The sequence below is a fragment of the Protopterus annectens genome, chromosome 7.part0 (genome assembly GCF_019279795.1).
Source record: "Protopterus annectens isolate FY-2018-M chromosome 7.part0, PAN1.0, whole genome shotgun sequence".
Lineage (NCBI taxonomy): Eukaryota > Metazoa > Chordata > Ceratodontiformes > Protopteridae > Protopterus > Protopterus annectens.
In genome coordinates, this window is record NC_056739.1 from 1250382727 (window position 1) to 1250397352 (window position 14626).

General features: G+C 39.6%; 1 protein-coding gene across 1 annotated transcript in view; it reads left to right on the plus strand.

Annotated features, from left to right (window-relative positions):
• The first annotated feature begins 5951 nt into the window (after positions 1 to 5951).
• The window catches only part of DIS3L (DIS3 like exosome 3'-5' exoribonuclease), an 830646-nt gene continuing 821971 nt past the window's right edge, over positions 5952 to 14626 (plus strand). Inside the window, 1 exon segment of the mRNA XM_044077862.1 lies at positions 5952 to 6235. Coding sequence (XP_043933797.1) covers positions 6106 to 6235 — 130 coding nt within the window. The 5' untranslated portion in view covers positions 5952 to 6105.

Genomic DNA, 14626 nt, shown 5'->3' on the forward strand with positions numbered 1-14626 from the left:
AGCCCTGCTCAAATGTGTGCACAGAAAGCTACTGTAGGTTATTGGGGGAGGGGTGACAATTGTGTGATTACTACTTTTTAAATTTTCTTCAGAGTCAAACCTTAGAGGTACTTTTTGTCATAGACCTCAGAGGTATACAGAGAAAGTTGCTATAGCTTGTGCAGGGGAAGTGTGTTGTCTAGGAGCAACAAAGTAGAATGCATTACAGTCATCCATTATTTGTTTTCACTTTTCTCACAATCACACATCAGGCACATATACAAGTGGCTGCTTCTGGGAGTTGGGGTGAGGAGTGAGAAGGCATGCTATGTATATGCATGTCAGCAGTCATTCGGAATACATGAATGTTCCTAGGTTCATAGGTTCATAGGTAAGTACTAGGCTATCTGCCCGAGGGCATTTATAAGCCTAGCCAGAGTGTGTCGGCTTCCGCCGCTCCATTGATTAATTAACTGAGCCTCTGTCAAGCAGAGCCAATGAAGTTATCCCAGAGGTGTATTTTCTATTACCCATCCACTCGTCAAGGCTTCTCTTGAAGACTGTTAGTGAGGGGCTCTGCCTAATGTAGTCAGGAATTTTGTTCCAAAGCATGGGGAGTCTCTGTGACAGGAATCTATCCCTCCAGCATGTTCTATTTATTGTTGTGGCGAGGTTTAGCTCACTAGAGTGCGTGGTTCGCAGTGACTTGGATTTCTTTAGGTGGAGCATGTCCATCAATTCTGAGTTGGACATGGCTTTGTAAGTCAGGCAGAGATCACCTCTGAGTAAGCTATATGCCACTGAGTACAGCCAGAGTTTTTTCAGTCTGGCTGCAGAGGACATATGTTTGAGGCCAGTAATCCTCTTGGTGAGGTGCTTCTGTGATCTTTCCAGCTGCTGGAAGTGTCTTGTGAGGTACATCCCAAATGGGGTATTGTACTCTATGATGGGTCTGATGAGTGACGAGTAGAGGGGCACTATAACCTCTTTATTTCCAGATGCGAACCCCTTAGTAATTAGATGGGCTACATAGAAGGATTTCCTAACTACTTTGGCAATATGATTGTCAAAGGAGAGATTACTATCTACCTGGGTCCCCAGATCTCTTATTACCTCTTTTGTATTAAGGGGGCTGCCACCTATGTGGTAATTCGTGGGTGTTTTGTTTTTCCCAAATGGGATGACTATGCATTTTTTGGCATTTAGCTTGAGGCCATGACTTTGACACCAGGTGTCTGTCTCAGTAAGGTCTTTTTGAAGGATGTCCATGTCAGCTGGAGAGTCAATTATGGCTCCCAGTTTGCAGTCATTGGCGAACTTGGTTAGCCATAGTCCTCCTGTGTTTGCCTGTACTTCTGAGAATTATATGCCGAACAGTAGGGGTCCCAGAACCGAGCCTTGCGGGACACCACTTGTGACTGGTTTAGAGTCGGACCTGGAGCCCGTTATTCTTACCGTGTGAGTTCTGTCTGTAAGCCAGTTGGCAACCCATCTTGTAACATAGGGGTTTATGTTCAGGCTGGTGAGTTTTTCTATAATACCCAAGTGAGGAATTGTGTTGAACGCCTTGGCGAGATCAAGGTAGGCGGTATGAACCACCTTTCCCTCGTCTATGGCCTTGGTGACTGTCTCGAAGAAGTTAACCAGGTTTAGTAGGCATGATCTGCCCTTAACAAAGCCAAACTGGGTTGGGCCAAGTGTTTGGAGGTTCCCAATGTCTTTGTTAATGAGTTCCATGATGATGGGCTCCATAGCCTTGCAGACCAGGCTAGTCAGGCTTATGGGGCGATAGTTACCAGGGTCAGTTGTGGCCCCTCCTTTGTGGAGCAGAATAACTGTTGCTGTGCGCCATTCTATGGGCACGTAGCCTGTGGAGAGCCCGAGGTTGAACAGCATGTTTAGGTGGGGGGGTTAGTTCGTTCTGTAGTTCATACAAGAAGCAGCCTGTGACACCATCTGGCCCCATTGATGCTGTGTTTTTGGCTTTTGAAAGGGCTGTTTTCACCTGTGCTTCTGTGATTTCTGGGACACTACACTTTTCCGGTATTGTTGTGGGCCATTTTGAAGGTGAGAGGGATTTGAAGTTTGCACTGAATCTATCTGCCAGGATGCTGGCAATATCAGTGGGTTCAGTATATTTTGTGCTATTTTGCACTAGCTCAGAGCATATCTGCGAGTTGCCACTTAGATTCTTGACATAGCTAAAGAAGGCTTTGTGGTTATCTTTCGAATCCTTGGCTATTTTTCTTTCGAAGTTAGCCTTGGATGATTTTATGAGGGACCTTAGTTTCTTACTGATACTGATCAGGGATGTCTTTCCTTCTTGGGATTTGCTTTTTTTCTGAACTAGTTTCCACCTTTTGTTGTATAACCTGTTTATGGCAGGGGTCCACCAGACTGGTTTCCTTCTCTTAGGGGAGTGAGTCTTGGTTTTGCTAGGGATGGCAATATCCATGCATCTTTGTAGGTGCTCATAGAGTGCAATTGTAAAGGATTCTGCATCTTGGGCAGTGTTATCCTTTAGCATGGGGGCTGTGAAACTTACCACCTCTGCCTTAAGTAAGGTGAAGTTTGCTTTAGAAAAGTTTTTCACTGTGCTTTCCTTGGTTGGGGGTGGTGGTGGGGTGTGGACATCCAGGGTGATTAGTTTATGGTCTGATCTAACCAGTGACGGGTTGACCTCCGGTACGGAACACCTGTCGCCCATGTTGGTGATGACCTGTCCAATATGTTGTGGCCTCTGGTAGGGGAGTTTACCAGTAGATCCAGGGCATTTGAGTTGATAAATTCCAGGAAGCGCTGAGCCTGGGAGTTTGTACTCAAGTAGTTATTCCAGTTAATGGTAGGGTAATTGAAATTGTCCAGTATCAGGGTGTTCGGTAGGACCGTCATGTTTTCCAGTGTCTCCAGAAAGGCGGAGTGGTGGTCCTGGGTCATGGAGGGTGATCTGTAGCAGGCCACAATTTGCATTGCAGATTTGCCCGATGTTAGTTGCACATGGATGATCTCAGAGGTATCATGCTGCACCACTAACCTGGAGGTGTGGGCATCCTTGATGAATATGGATACACCCCCTCCTTTTGTGTTTCGGTCTGTGTTCTGTGGCCGAAATGTGTGGTATGAGTTGTAGCCCAGTAGTGCTGGAGTGCTCTCTGGAGCCTTGAACCAGGTTTCAGTTACTGCATAGATGTCAACGTTCTTCATACTTAGGAGTGCTTCGAGCGCATGCATTTTGAGATTTAAACTCCTGGCGTTGAGTAGCATAACCCTCATTTTTGTACTTGTGCTGTTTACGGAGGTGGGTTTGAATTTTGAGCCTTGCCTAAAAAAGGCACTATGGGGCAGCAAGAGCCTTGGCCAGTATTCAAAAGCCAAGGGGTGACAGGTGCAAGCCGTCTCTTGCGAGGCAACACGGCTTGTCAAGCATGTCATCCCATTGTGGCAGTTAGAACCTTGGCTTCCATCCCTATCTAACACCAGACACATGGACAGGCAGTGACTGTTTTTTTGGGGGGGGTGGGGGTAGGGAGGCAGGCTGTATTCCCATATAGGACCTGTGTATCCTCACAACAATTGTGTTGTCAGTTTATTGTGAGCTACTATTTTGTCAGCTTTGAACATTAAGCCTTGGGCATAGAGTATGTCTTCCTTGAAAGACAGAAGAAAATAAGACTGAAATTCTTTTCTTATTATTTTCTTATTCTTTTTCTGATTTTTGTTTAGCCTACCATTGGATTAAAAGGCTGGGAAATGCTCTAAAATACACCCCAGAGCATCTATAACCCAACGGTTTCTTTGGCTCTGGCTTATTTGAGTTATTTTTTGAATAGTTATTACTGTGTTGTTTTGGTCAAGAAAGGTGTGTTGATAGGGTGCAACCAAAGCTAAAGCAGAACAGCAACACCGAATGTATTGCCTTAATCATAATTTCTCTTCAAGTTAGCATTGGATAAAAAGGTTGTGTAAAACGAAAAAAAAATGTACTTTAGAGCATATAGAAAGTTACAGCTTCTTGAAAAAGCTTAAAAGTATGACAAAACATGAGAAAAGAAAGAAAAATGTAATGTACATGGTGTGGGGAGCCAAAGATTGGGGAAAACAGAGGGGAAGACTGGAGTGTGTGTGTGTGTGTGTGTGTGTATATATATATATATATATATATATATATATATATATATATATACACACCTAGGACACCATTTCACCTAAGTTCAGACATGTACACAGAGTTTTATTTTTATTTATCATTTGTTAACCGGGAAAGTCCGACTTGGAACAAAGCCAATTTTCAGCGGAGGCCCAGGGAGAAAGGCTCCAGATGCATGTCTTTGTAATGTGGGAGGAAACCGGAGCACCAGGAAGAAACCCACACGAACGCAGGGAGAACATGCAGACTCCACACAGAAGGCACCCCAGCTGAGAATCGAAATGGAGAACCTCTTGCTGTGAGGCGACAACGCTACCGCTGCACCACTGTGCTGTCCATTGTTGTAATGTATCATTGCTGCAACTAAATGCCCATAACTGTGAATATTTATTTGTGAGATGAGCCAACATTGTGTAGTACACAGGCCTTTTATAATGTAAGAGCATTGTAGCTATGGGTCCGTCTGTGCATGCTTCTCCTAAAAGTTTGAAGCATGAACTAAAAGGATGCTTAGTTGGGGTGGCAGCCAGGACATGGTGACATTTACACTGGAAGTGCCTAGGGGACCCCCAACTTGATATTTGTTTGGGCCCCCAAAATGCTAACACCCCTGGGCGGGCGACAGGCGTTATTTACACAGTAACACACTACATGTTCGAATTAATCAGGCATCAAACGGATAGAATTTGCGCGCGGGCGTTTCCTTACTTTAGACAATAACTGCTGGCAATCCTCAAAGCCACGCCCAAGCCTGTAAGTAAAAGCCGGGCTTGTGCGCCTTTCATAAATAACCGTAAGCATTACTGTAGGTTGCTCAGAGTGGCTAGTTTCCTTTTGTTTAGTCCATGAACCTACCGTTATTCGTTTTATATTTGAACAGTTACGACCTCATTTGCTTCATGTCCTTATTTTATTACTGTCTGTAATAAGTCAGAGACACTGACTAAAATACTTTACATCCTGAAATATCTGCTATGACCTGTATTTTACTTAAAACAGCTATCTATTTATTTCTTCCCCTCCATATATTGGTTTCAGTTTAGTTTTATTAAAAGAAACCAAATATGGATAATTCTTACTTGGGAATTAATACATTTAGATAATTATCTTGTTCCTTTAATGTGGTTACAGGAATATTATTTGTGATAGTTTTGATTTGATTGTACAGGTTCTGTACTTTTTTAATTTAATTTATATTTTCTCATTATAGTATAGGTGCCTAAGCAGGGCTTCGTACTTTAGAAGGTACATTGTTTAGACTGTCCGTAAAATCTAACCTTTACTTGGATTCAGCCTAGATTTAGATGTTGATTTAGCTAATTCTTTAGAATATGGTAGGCTTTTATGGCATTCTTACGTGCGTGTACTGGATACTCTCAATTGGCCGTAGGTGTGTGCGCAACTCCTACCCGGGATAAGCAAGCTGGAAGGAGATGATTACTGCAGGGTGAGGAGGGAATACCTCTAACAAAAAGGCGGGAGTTTTTTTTTTTTTTGTCAACAGTAGTAGCCGTATAAACTTGACTGTATTTATCACTTTAAAAATGGGCGTTGCCCAAAAGGGAGCTTGTCAAGTACCTTCCACCGTTGGTAATTTCTGTACAGTTGTTGTTGTAAATTAATACCTACGTCGTCAAAAATATATATAATGCGGTCATCTAGATGTTTCCACTCCTAATTATATGCATCTACTAGAGTGGTTTTCTACAAAATCCTGTTCAAATATGTATTTGCAAACCATATAAGTAAAAGTTCGCAAACATTATTAGTTCACACAAAGCACTTATCAACCTCCCTCACTTAGCACTAGCCCTGCCTTCTAGTATGACGCCACTGTGCTCGTATGTAGCAGTTCCAGGTCATGCACAAAAAAGGAAAACAATCGAGACTGATGAAGTGCTTTGACAGCATGTTTCTACTTTTTGCCGGTGCTGTACTTACAAATTGGTGCTAGTGGAGCGCACCACTTTGTTAAGGCCATGCTTAAAACGGAGAGAGTCCTATTTCTCAAAAACTACAAAGGCAAGAGTATCCGAGTTGTTAGAGAGCACTATCTGAGAGACGATATTCCATGTTATAGTGCACTTTGCCAAGCAGGCTGTCACAACGGTAAGGACATGGTTAACACTACATTGTTTTGCCAACAAACTTTTAACTCACGAATGGCTCCAAAACTGAGCATTCTGATTGGCTGCGAGCCTTGCAGTCACTTTCTAGGGCTCCCGTTAATATTTTGTGTGTAAACACAGTATAGTGCGTGTGTACCTACACACACACACATACACATATGTATATATATATATATATACTACTCTATGTTTTCTGTTTATATTTTTGTTAGGTTACCTACTTGCATTGCTTTTTTATTGTAGGATTGAGGCAGAGACACCTCTTTATTGCGGAGAAAAAGTTCCTGAATTATCTCTTTATTTTTGTACTGTGTGTTTGATTTTAAGCAGAAATATGTGCAGGAACATAGGGTAAACAAGAATTCTGAAGACTTTTCTCACCGAGTTTCGGTTTCATTTATTGTGCAAGATTTTGAAATGAAATGTATCCAGAAGCTTTGGACTGGGCCAGCTGCTAAAGCGCGGTGAACACTTGTCTCAAGCTGTACTTGTGTAATTGCCATTCACTGCATGTCAAGACTGAAAGTGTGCATCTTAATAAGTCAGGCTTTGTTATTCTTAAATGTGATATATGCACTATCTTATAATTGTATAGAATTTCTAGGAGCATTTGTAATTCTAGTTCAATATTTTGATCCCTCCCGTAGTTGGGCGTTTTTTATTTAGAAAAGGTAATGGAATATATTAGCTGCAAGTCTTTTTTTTTTTTTTTTTTACTTCAGAAAAAAACTTGTTAATTCACGTCGTCTTATTTTATTTATCCTTCAACGCTAATAGTATTCTTATAATTATTTAAAATTGTTACTAATTTGGGGAATTTTCCCGAATTATATTTGCAGTGTCCCAGTTCTTATGTTAAAAGGCAAGCGGAGCTATGCCTGGAGATGAATATAGAAAAACGGGAAGTTGTAAATCAAACCAAGGGTTATAAAGATATATTTTCTTCAGAAATTAGTCCCACAAATAATTAACCTATAGAAAGTGATTGGAAACACTAAGTACAGTCCATTTTCTCATAATGATGGTAGTCCTTTTTCCTTTTCTTTTTGAAACTTACCAAGTGTGATGCTACATAGTTTTTATGGAGTAAATGGACACAGTCATAATTCTGTTCAGCTAGCTGAATAAATCAGGGTTTTATCTTAGTTGGTGAGTGACAGAACAGGAGCTTGGAAAGACGAATTTTGTTCTCTAGCCAGACATATTTTCACAGACTGAGTTTGTGTTACCTATTTTCACCTCTTTAACATGTGGCTTTCATGCTACATTACTGTCTGTTACAGATAACTGTAATTATTTGGGTTTCATGAAGTCATTAAAGAGCCTTATAATATTTTATTTGATCTTTCAGTCCTACGTTTTCCGTATGGCCTCTGATCACTTTTAAATCACTGGTGGTCGCTACTTCTTAATCCTCTGAATCTCTCTATTCATTTTGACTGATTCAAATATGTACATGTGATGAATTTATTCCCCTACATGTATGTACATGTGATGAATTTATTCCCCTACATGCAGAACCAGCACCTAATAGTACTGTCCTTTGGTGTTCCAAGACTGGCATCCTCTGCCATTTTATTCCTCAGTGTCTCGACCGTTATAATGTAAGTCTGTCACCACTGATGTGACCCTTTTGTAAGCAAAAAAAAAAAGTGCGGTCAGTCCAAGTAATAGTGATGTGGTATCCCTTATTTGGATGTTGTGTGCTGAGCTGTTGGCTTTCCAACTGTATTTTTGTGATTGTACTCCCATAAATAGCTGCACCTGTTTTGCAATACGGTTCACAGTTCACACGTTTATGAACTGGGGACTCTATTGTGGATCCCCATTTGCATACTGTCTTCATACCTGGAGGATTCCAGGTATGTATTGAAGTATTTTGCCTTGTCATTGCACACTGGTTCATCGATGAATTGTGCAGGGCTGTGGCATACGACTTGTGCCACGTGTACCATCCCTTTGTGAGTGTGGATTATTTCTGTGAATCCTGCCCAGTTAATGCTGACTGGGACCACATTTTGTTGACAGATAATTCCGTTTACATACAAGGACTTTGGAATTCTTGTATCTTGCTGTATATGTAGGCTCTACTTCAGAAAAATTGACCTTTCTGGGTTACAAGATTTTGTACAGCAGAGCTCTGGGTAGATCGCATTTTAATTAGTCAAAACCTGCAAACTGCTGTAAATTAGCAGAAATTGTTCGCTTAACGTTATAATGCCCACAACATCAACAAGAAAAAGAAAAAGTGAAGTAAAGGGTAGAACAACTGTGAAAACTCAAGAGGTCGACTGAAATCAATGTAGTGAAGTACAGCTGGGAAAAGTAAATGGTAACTTGGGTAGATTTAAAGCTTTCAGTGACGCTAGACAGAAAGACTGACCAAATGCATTCTGAGGTTTTCAAGATAAGTGGGTTTGTACTGGAAATATATAGCGATAAATAACATAAGGCTGCAGGAAATAGCTGATATTTTAATCGGGCATTCAGTGGGAATTGTAGATATGCAGACTACTGAAAAGGAGAAAAAATGGTGGAACAGCAGTTTAGAATATAAACAAATGGCCCATAGACTGACTGAACTATAGAGCAGGTCATGCAGAAGTAAATTGAACAATCAAAGCGAAAAATTGTAAAAACTTTATACGGAAATGCCTCAGTACGTGGACTGGACATTGTGTATATTAAAATAAAAATAGCATATAGGGTAAATATTCCCAATTTAAGACTTTGAAAACATAGGAGACCTATGCTGATTAAACTGCTAACATATCCACTAAAAGTGGAAATCTCTTCAATTTTGTGGAGGAAGGGAACGATCTTAAAGTTTGGAGACACAAGGATTTACATGGATAATGACTTTTTTCATAACAAACACAAACTAACAGATATAATATTCTTCCTTCTATCCAGTCTGATTGAAAACCTACACAGACTCTTGACGGGCATAAGAGGAACCAACAAGAGAAAATAACAGCAGGAGGCAGGAGAATGTGTGGATGGCACAAGTAGCTAGTCAACACGTGTAGAAAAGCAAATGATGGAGACCTCAAGGGAGAACTTTCCTGCAAACAGAATAGTGAATAAAACAAATGAGTTGAAATAGTTTTCACAAAAGACAGAAAACTCCAAAGAAAGCTTGAGAACATTGAATAAGAACATTGTTTAAACAGAAGAATAAATGTTTTTGTGGCAAGAGGATGTGATGGTTTCAAGATGTGAGACGCATTCTGAATGACACCCTGAAACCATTGAAATTAGTAAATACTATACAAGAACAATGTTTGATATATATTTTACATGAAATAAAAGTTTATATTTAAATGAATGGGAGAGGACCTATATTGCATGTTGTCCGATAAAAGTCCCTGTTTTCAGACTGTAAACACTTTGTATTGCTGTGAATAAAGGTATCATGACAGTGCTGGGTGGAGTAAATGAAAAAGGAAAGTATTGTAAAATAACATTCAGATCAGTAACTCGCAGAGAAAATAACTACTGTATTTCATTTTCTTTTCGCATTTATCAGTATTCCGCATGAAACTTGTACAGGCTGGCATGTCTCTTATTTACTTTACTAGATTGCAAGAGGGTTGAGCTGTTGTATCTTGATTGTAAATCTTGACCTTTTAAAATTACTACCACATCAGAAATATTTACAGGCTGTCTAGAAACACAAGAATAGAAAGAGAGCTTTAGGATTATGCTACAGGCAAGAAAATGAACAGACCAATGAATTACAATAACTGTTCTTCTGCCTAACAGAGTCTGAATGATATAGGAGCATTAGAAAAAGCTTTACATGGCAGTGGCGGCTCTCTGGCTTTGCAGAAAAAAGTTGTAGTTACTATTATGTTTATTTACATGCTAGAGAGGCAATTGTATGTTCTAAGAGATTAGGGAGATTCATAAAAGTTACCACAAAGTATACACTACTTGTACACCTTTTGTAGCCTTTCCGAGCGACTGAGCAAATAGCAATAATATTTTAGTAGGGCTGTTGTTAAATTCAGAAAAATTACCTCAGGGTGTGCATGTAGTGTACACCTCGTGTTAACCTTTATGAATCCACACTCAGGTTCAGTCAAGAAAATAGAGAAAAGTGCATAAAGGGACACAGAGTGATTAAAAACAATTATGAAAGACCAGTTTGTGATAGTCACAAAGTTAAGTAAAATATAAACTTTAACATGACACAATTTCAGTTATTAGTTTGGAGTATAAATGAGTTTGTTGACAGGAAAAAAACATAAAGTACTGGCCTGTAGTTACAGTAGTAACACACAAGTAGTAATGCTAAAGGAAACGCACTTTTATAAAGAAAAGTGGGGAAGGAGTATTTCTTTTCTGGACAGTGAAAGTAACGTTCTTAATATTAAGTAAAAAGACTATAGGAATGAAGTTTGAGGAACAAATGAAGACCGTGAAGACAGGTGATTTATAGTGGTGAAAGGCAGGATGTAAGAATCACACTGGCTGCAATATGTGTATTTCATCAAAAGTAGTAAAACCGGTTATAAAGGAGATTATGGGAGAAGTTGAAGCATTTTGTCAATTATGTAGGATTGTAGCAGGAGATAGTGCAATGTAGAAAATAAGGAAGATATATGTGTTATGCCAAGATACTATAGAATACTGGCTGAGGGTAGGTAGAGAAATATAGGTACTTTTCCGTTATCAGGGCAACAGATGTAATGAGCGGTTGGACTGTTATCACACTGTTGCATCTGTGACAGGCTGTTAAGAATACTTTGCAGAATACAACAAAACAATTGAACATTTCTCAAAGTACAGTCTGCCGAAAGGAAACTGCACCCAAGGAGCATCGGACATGTTAAATACACATGTAATCCTCCTCAGTTTTACTTACTAGCAGAGAGGCATAAATGGAACCCATACATGTGAAACTTTTGTAGAAAATGTAACAACTGCTCTAGGCATGGCCAAAACGCTTCAACCATCGGCATGTTCGTGTGCAGTGCTGTTGGCAGAATGAGGTACTGCCTAAAATCTAGGAATGTACAGTTTTGAAAATCGGGGGGGGGGGGCTAACTAAAAATGTTCAAAGCTAAGCACAGATTTCTTCAACAATGAGTATTCTCTACAGGCATAAACAGTTAAGAAGGTCTAGTACACACAAATGATATTTCGCAATGATGACACTGCTGTCGCTGGTGTATGTGTGTGTGTGTGTGTGTGATATATATATATATATATATATATCTATACAAAACCTTATACTTTCCCTGCAGAGTGTCACCGAATGTATTATTTACTTAAATTAAAATGTGTAAGCTTCCATCAGCGACAGCAGTGCCCTCTTTGTGACTGCGGGTTAACATTCCAACTGCTCAATACATCTGTTGCCCCGATAACAAGAAAAGTACTGAAATATATGCATTTATTTGGCCTTGTTAATTTAATGAAAATATAGTAGCATGAAATAGGATATAGACATTTTCAGTGAAATATGGTTCCTGGGGAAGCTTAGATAGATGTTGCATAGCTAAACAATACTATAACTTGGTAAGAACCATAAAAATGCATCCGATGATAGTGTTAGACGACACATCTATACAGTTTGTTTTTTTAAGCTTATAAAGTACATTATGATAAACATTGGTATATTCCAATATTATTTCTGAAAAAGAATCTTTTTAATGATTTGATAGATCAGACTTTAACTGAAATGTTATCCGATTTGAACATAAGCCACACAGACTTTGCAAAGACCTAGGACAATTGTTAACTGAAGATTAGAAAAGTGGTCACAATGAAAGCAGATGTGATATACATACATACATACATACATAAAAATGTTTCAAGCACAGGCATTACAGTCCTTCTAGTTTGCCAATATGCCAAAACACTTGTTCCCATAGTAAATGTCCAGGCTGTTCTTAAAAAATATCTAAACTAGTACTTGCTTTAATGTAATTTGGTAGTCTGTTCCAAGCATCAGCTACTCTGTCAGAGAACCAGTTAGTACACTTATCATTACTATAGAATCTTCTACATAGGTTATCTGACGATTCTCTAGTACTTTCTGATAAACGCCAAACATTCCCAGAGGTAGTTGTCCCTAAATGCCCTATATACCTGAATAAGATATCCTCTTAAATATCTGTAAGAGACACTGTACAAGTTCAAATATTTTAGTCTTATTTATTTATTTATTTTTATTTTACATTTGTTTACCGGGATAGTCCGACTGGATATATGTCCATTTTCAGCGGAGGCCTGGGGAGAAAAGCTCCAACAAGGTTACACCAGTTTCTTCAAGAATTTACACATCAGGTTATTAACATTGAAAAAGTTATACAAGAGTTATTTACAATGTTATAGCGTTGTTTCCAAAGAGACTCACAGTTACAAGATCAGCACATTATGGTTGTAGAAAAGGTCAGAATGTATTAGAAAACAGTTTGGTTAGTTTTAATGTGATTAATGATGCAGTTTAGTCAGGGTAGGAACATTGACAAAGCCAGTTGAGTTTAAGATGCTGTATTATGCTTTTTTTGAAAAGGTTTAAGGAGGATTGCAGGGTGATATGATTTGGTAGAGAATTCCAGGTCTTGCCAACAAAGTTGGCAAACAGAGATTCCCCTGCAGAATTGCTAGCTGTGTAGGTTTGGACCATTATTTTGTCGGCCGATCTTAGTGACCTCAGATTGTTGTATGGCTTTATTATATTAGAGAGTGAGGGGGTATTTTCAGGATGGTTAAGAACTTTGTGGGCAACTAAGAGTTGATTTAGTTTAATTAAGTTGGGGAGTTCAAGCCAACATAATTGTTTCAGGTTTTGGCAGTGATGGGTTCTGTAGGTGGAGTTAGTTGCGAATCTGGCAATATGGCTATAGCTATGGGAGAGCTTATTCAGTTCTGACTTATTTAGGTTTGAGAGAACTGGAGAAGCATAAATAAGTGTAGAGAGTAGTTGTGATCTGGCAATTGCTTTTCTAGCCTGTGGGGTTAAGAATGCCTTGTTTCTGTACATTGATCCGAGTGTTTTATTGATGGTCTGCACGGTTTTGTTGACCTGTAGGTCAAATTTGAGCTTATTATCTATAATGACTCCTAGAAGTTTAGTATGGGTATCTGGGGAGATGGTGGTACCATTGTTGGAAGTAACAGTGAATGAGAAAGGGGTGGCTCTATTAGTGGGAGTGAAGCGCAGATGTTTGGTTTTGTTGGGGTTCAGTAGCAAACGTTGGTTGGTGAGCCAGTTTTCAATAGTGCTAAATGTATTTTGGGTTGCGTTTTGTAGGTCAGCTGGAGAGGTGGCTGAGCAGATGAGTGGAATCATCTGCATATTGAATGCAGGTAGCCTTAGGAATAGCTGTGTGGAGGTTATTGATGAAGATAGAAAAGAGTAGTGGTCCTAGTATAGAGCCTTGAGGGACACCAAGAGTGAGAGGTAGTTGGTTGGATAATTTGTTCTGCCATGCTACTGCCTGTCGTCTGCCAGTTAGGTATGATTGGAACCATTGGATTGTGTGCCTGTTTAGGGACATAGATTTCAGTGAGAGAATGAGGAGTTCATGGTTGACCATGTCAAAGGCTTTTGACAGGTCAAGAAAGAGGGCAGAGGATATCTTGTTATCATTCCTATTTTGGTTTATAGCATTTGTAAAGTAAAGGAGGGCAGATGTGGTACTGTGATGTGGCCTGAAGCCATGCTGGGAGTTAGTAAGTTGTTTTGTGTTAGGTATTGCATTAGTTGCTTATGAACACATTTTTCCATTATTTTGGCTAATGGGGAAAGAATGGCAATTGGCCTATAGTTGGATAATTCTGTGGAATTTCCACCTTTTATGAAGTGGGATGACATGGGATATCTTCCATAGGGAGGGGATAGTACCTTCGGACAAGGTTCTATTTATTAGTATAGTTATAGGGTATGCAATGGCTTCTGCAGCTATTTGTAAGTACTCTACGGGGAGGAGGTCAGCAGAGAGGGTAGTAGGTTTTAGTTTTTAACAATGTCTTGATATAGGTAATGGAGATGGGTTGGAAACTAAATTGGGGATGGTTTCTAGTGGGGTTGGAGCTGGTGTTGGAATTTATTGGGGTTAGTTGATTTGCTAGCGATTGTATGGTTTCGGTTTCGGTGAAATAGCTATTAAAGGCATCGGCTATGCTCTCTGGGGATCTGTTTGTGAGGTTGGCAGGGGTTGGGGTGGTAGACTGTCCTGGATGAAGGATCTGATTTATGCTTGCCCAGAACTTTTGAGGGTTGTTATGATGTTTGTTTAGTAGATTCTGGTAGTAGCTTTTTTTTATCTAGTATGATTGATTTTTTTGTTTCATTTCTGAGTTGCCGATATTTTAAGTGGTCAAGTGGGGGTTTTGTTGAGCGCCAGCAGGCCCA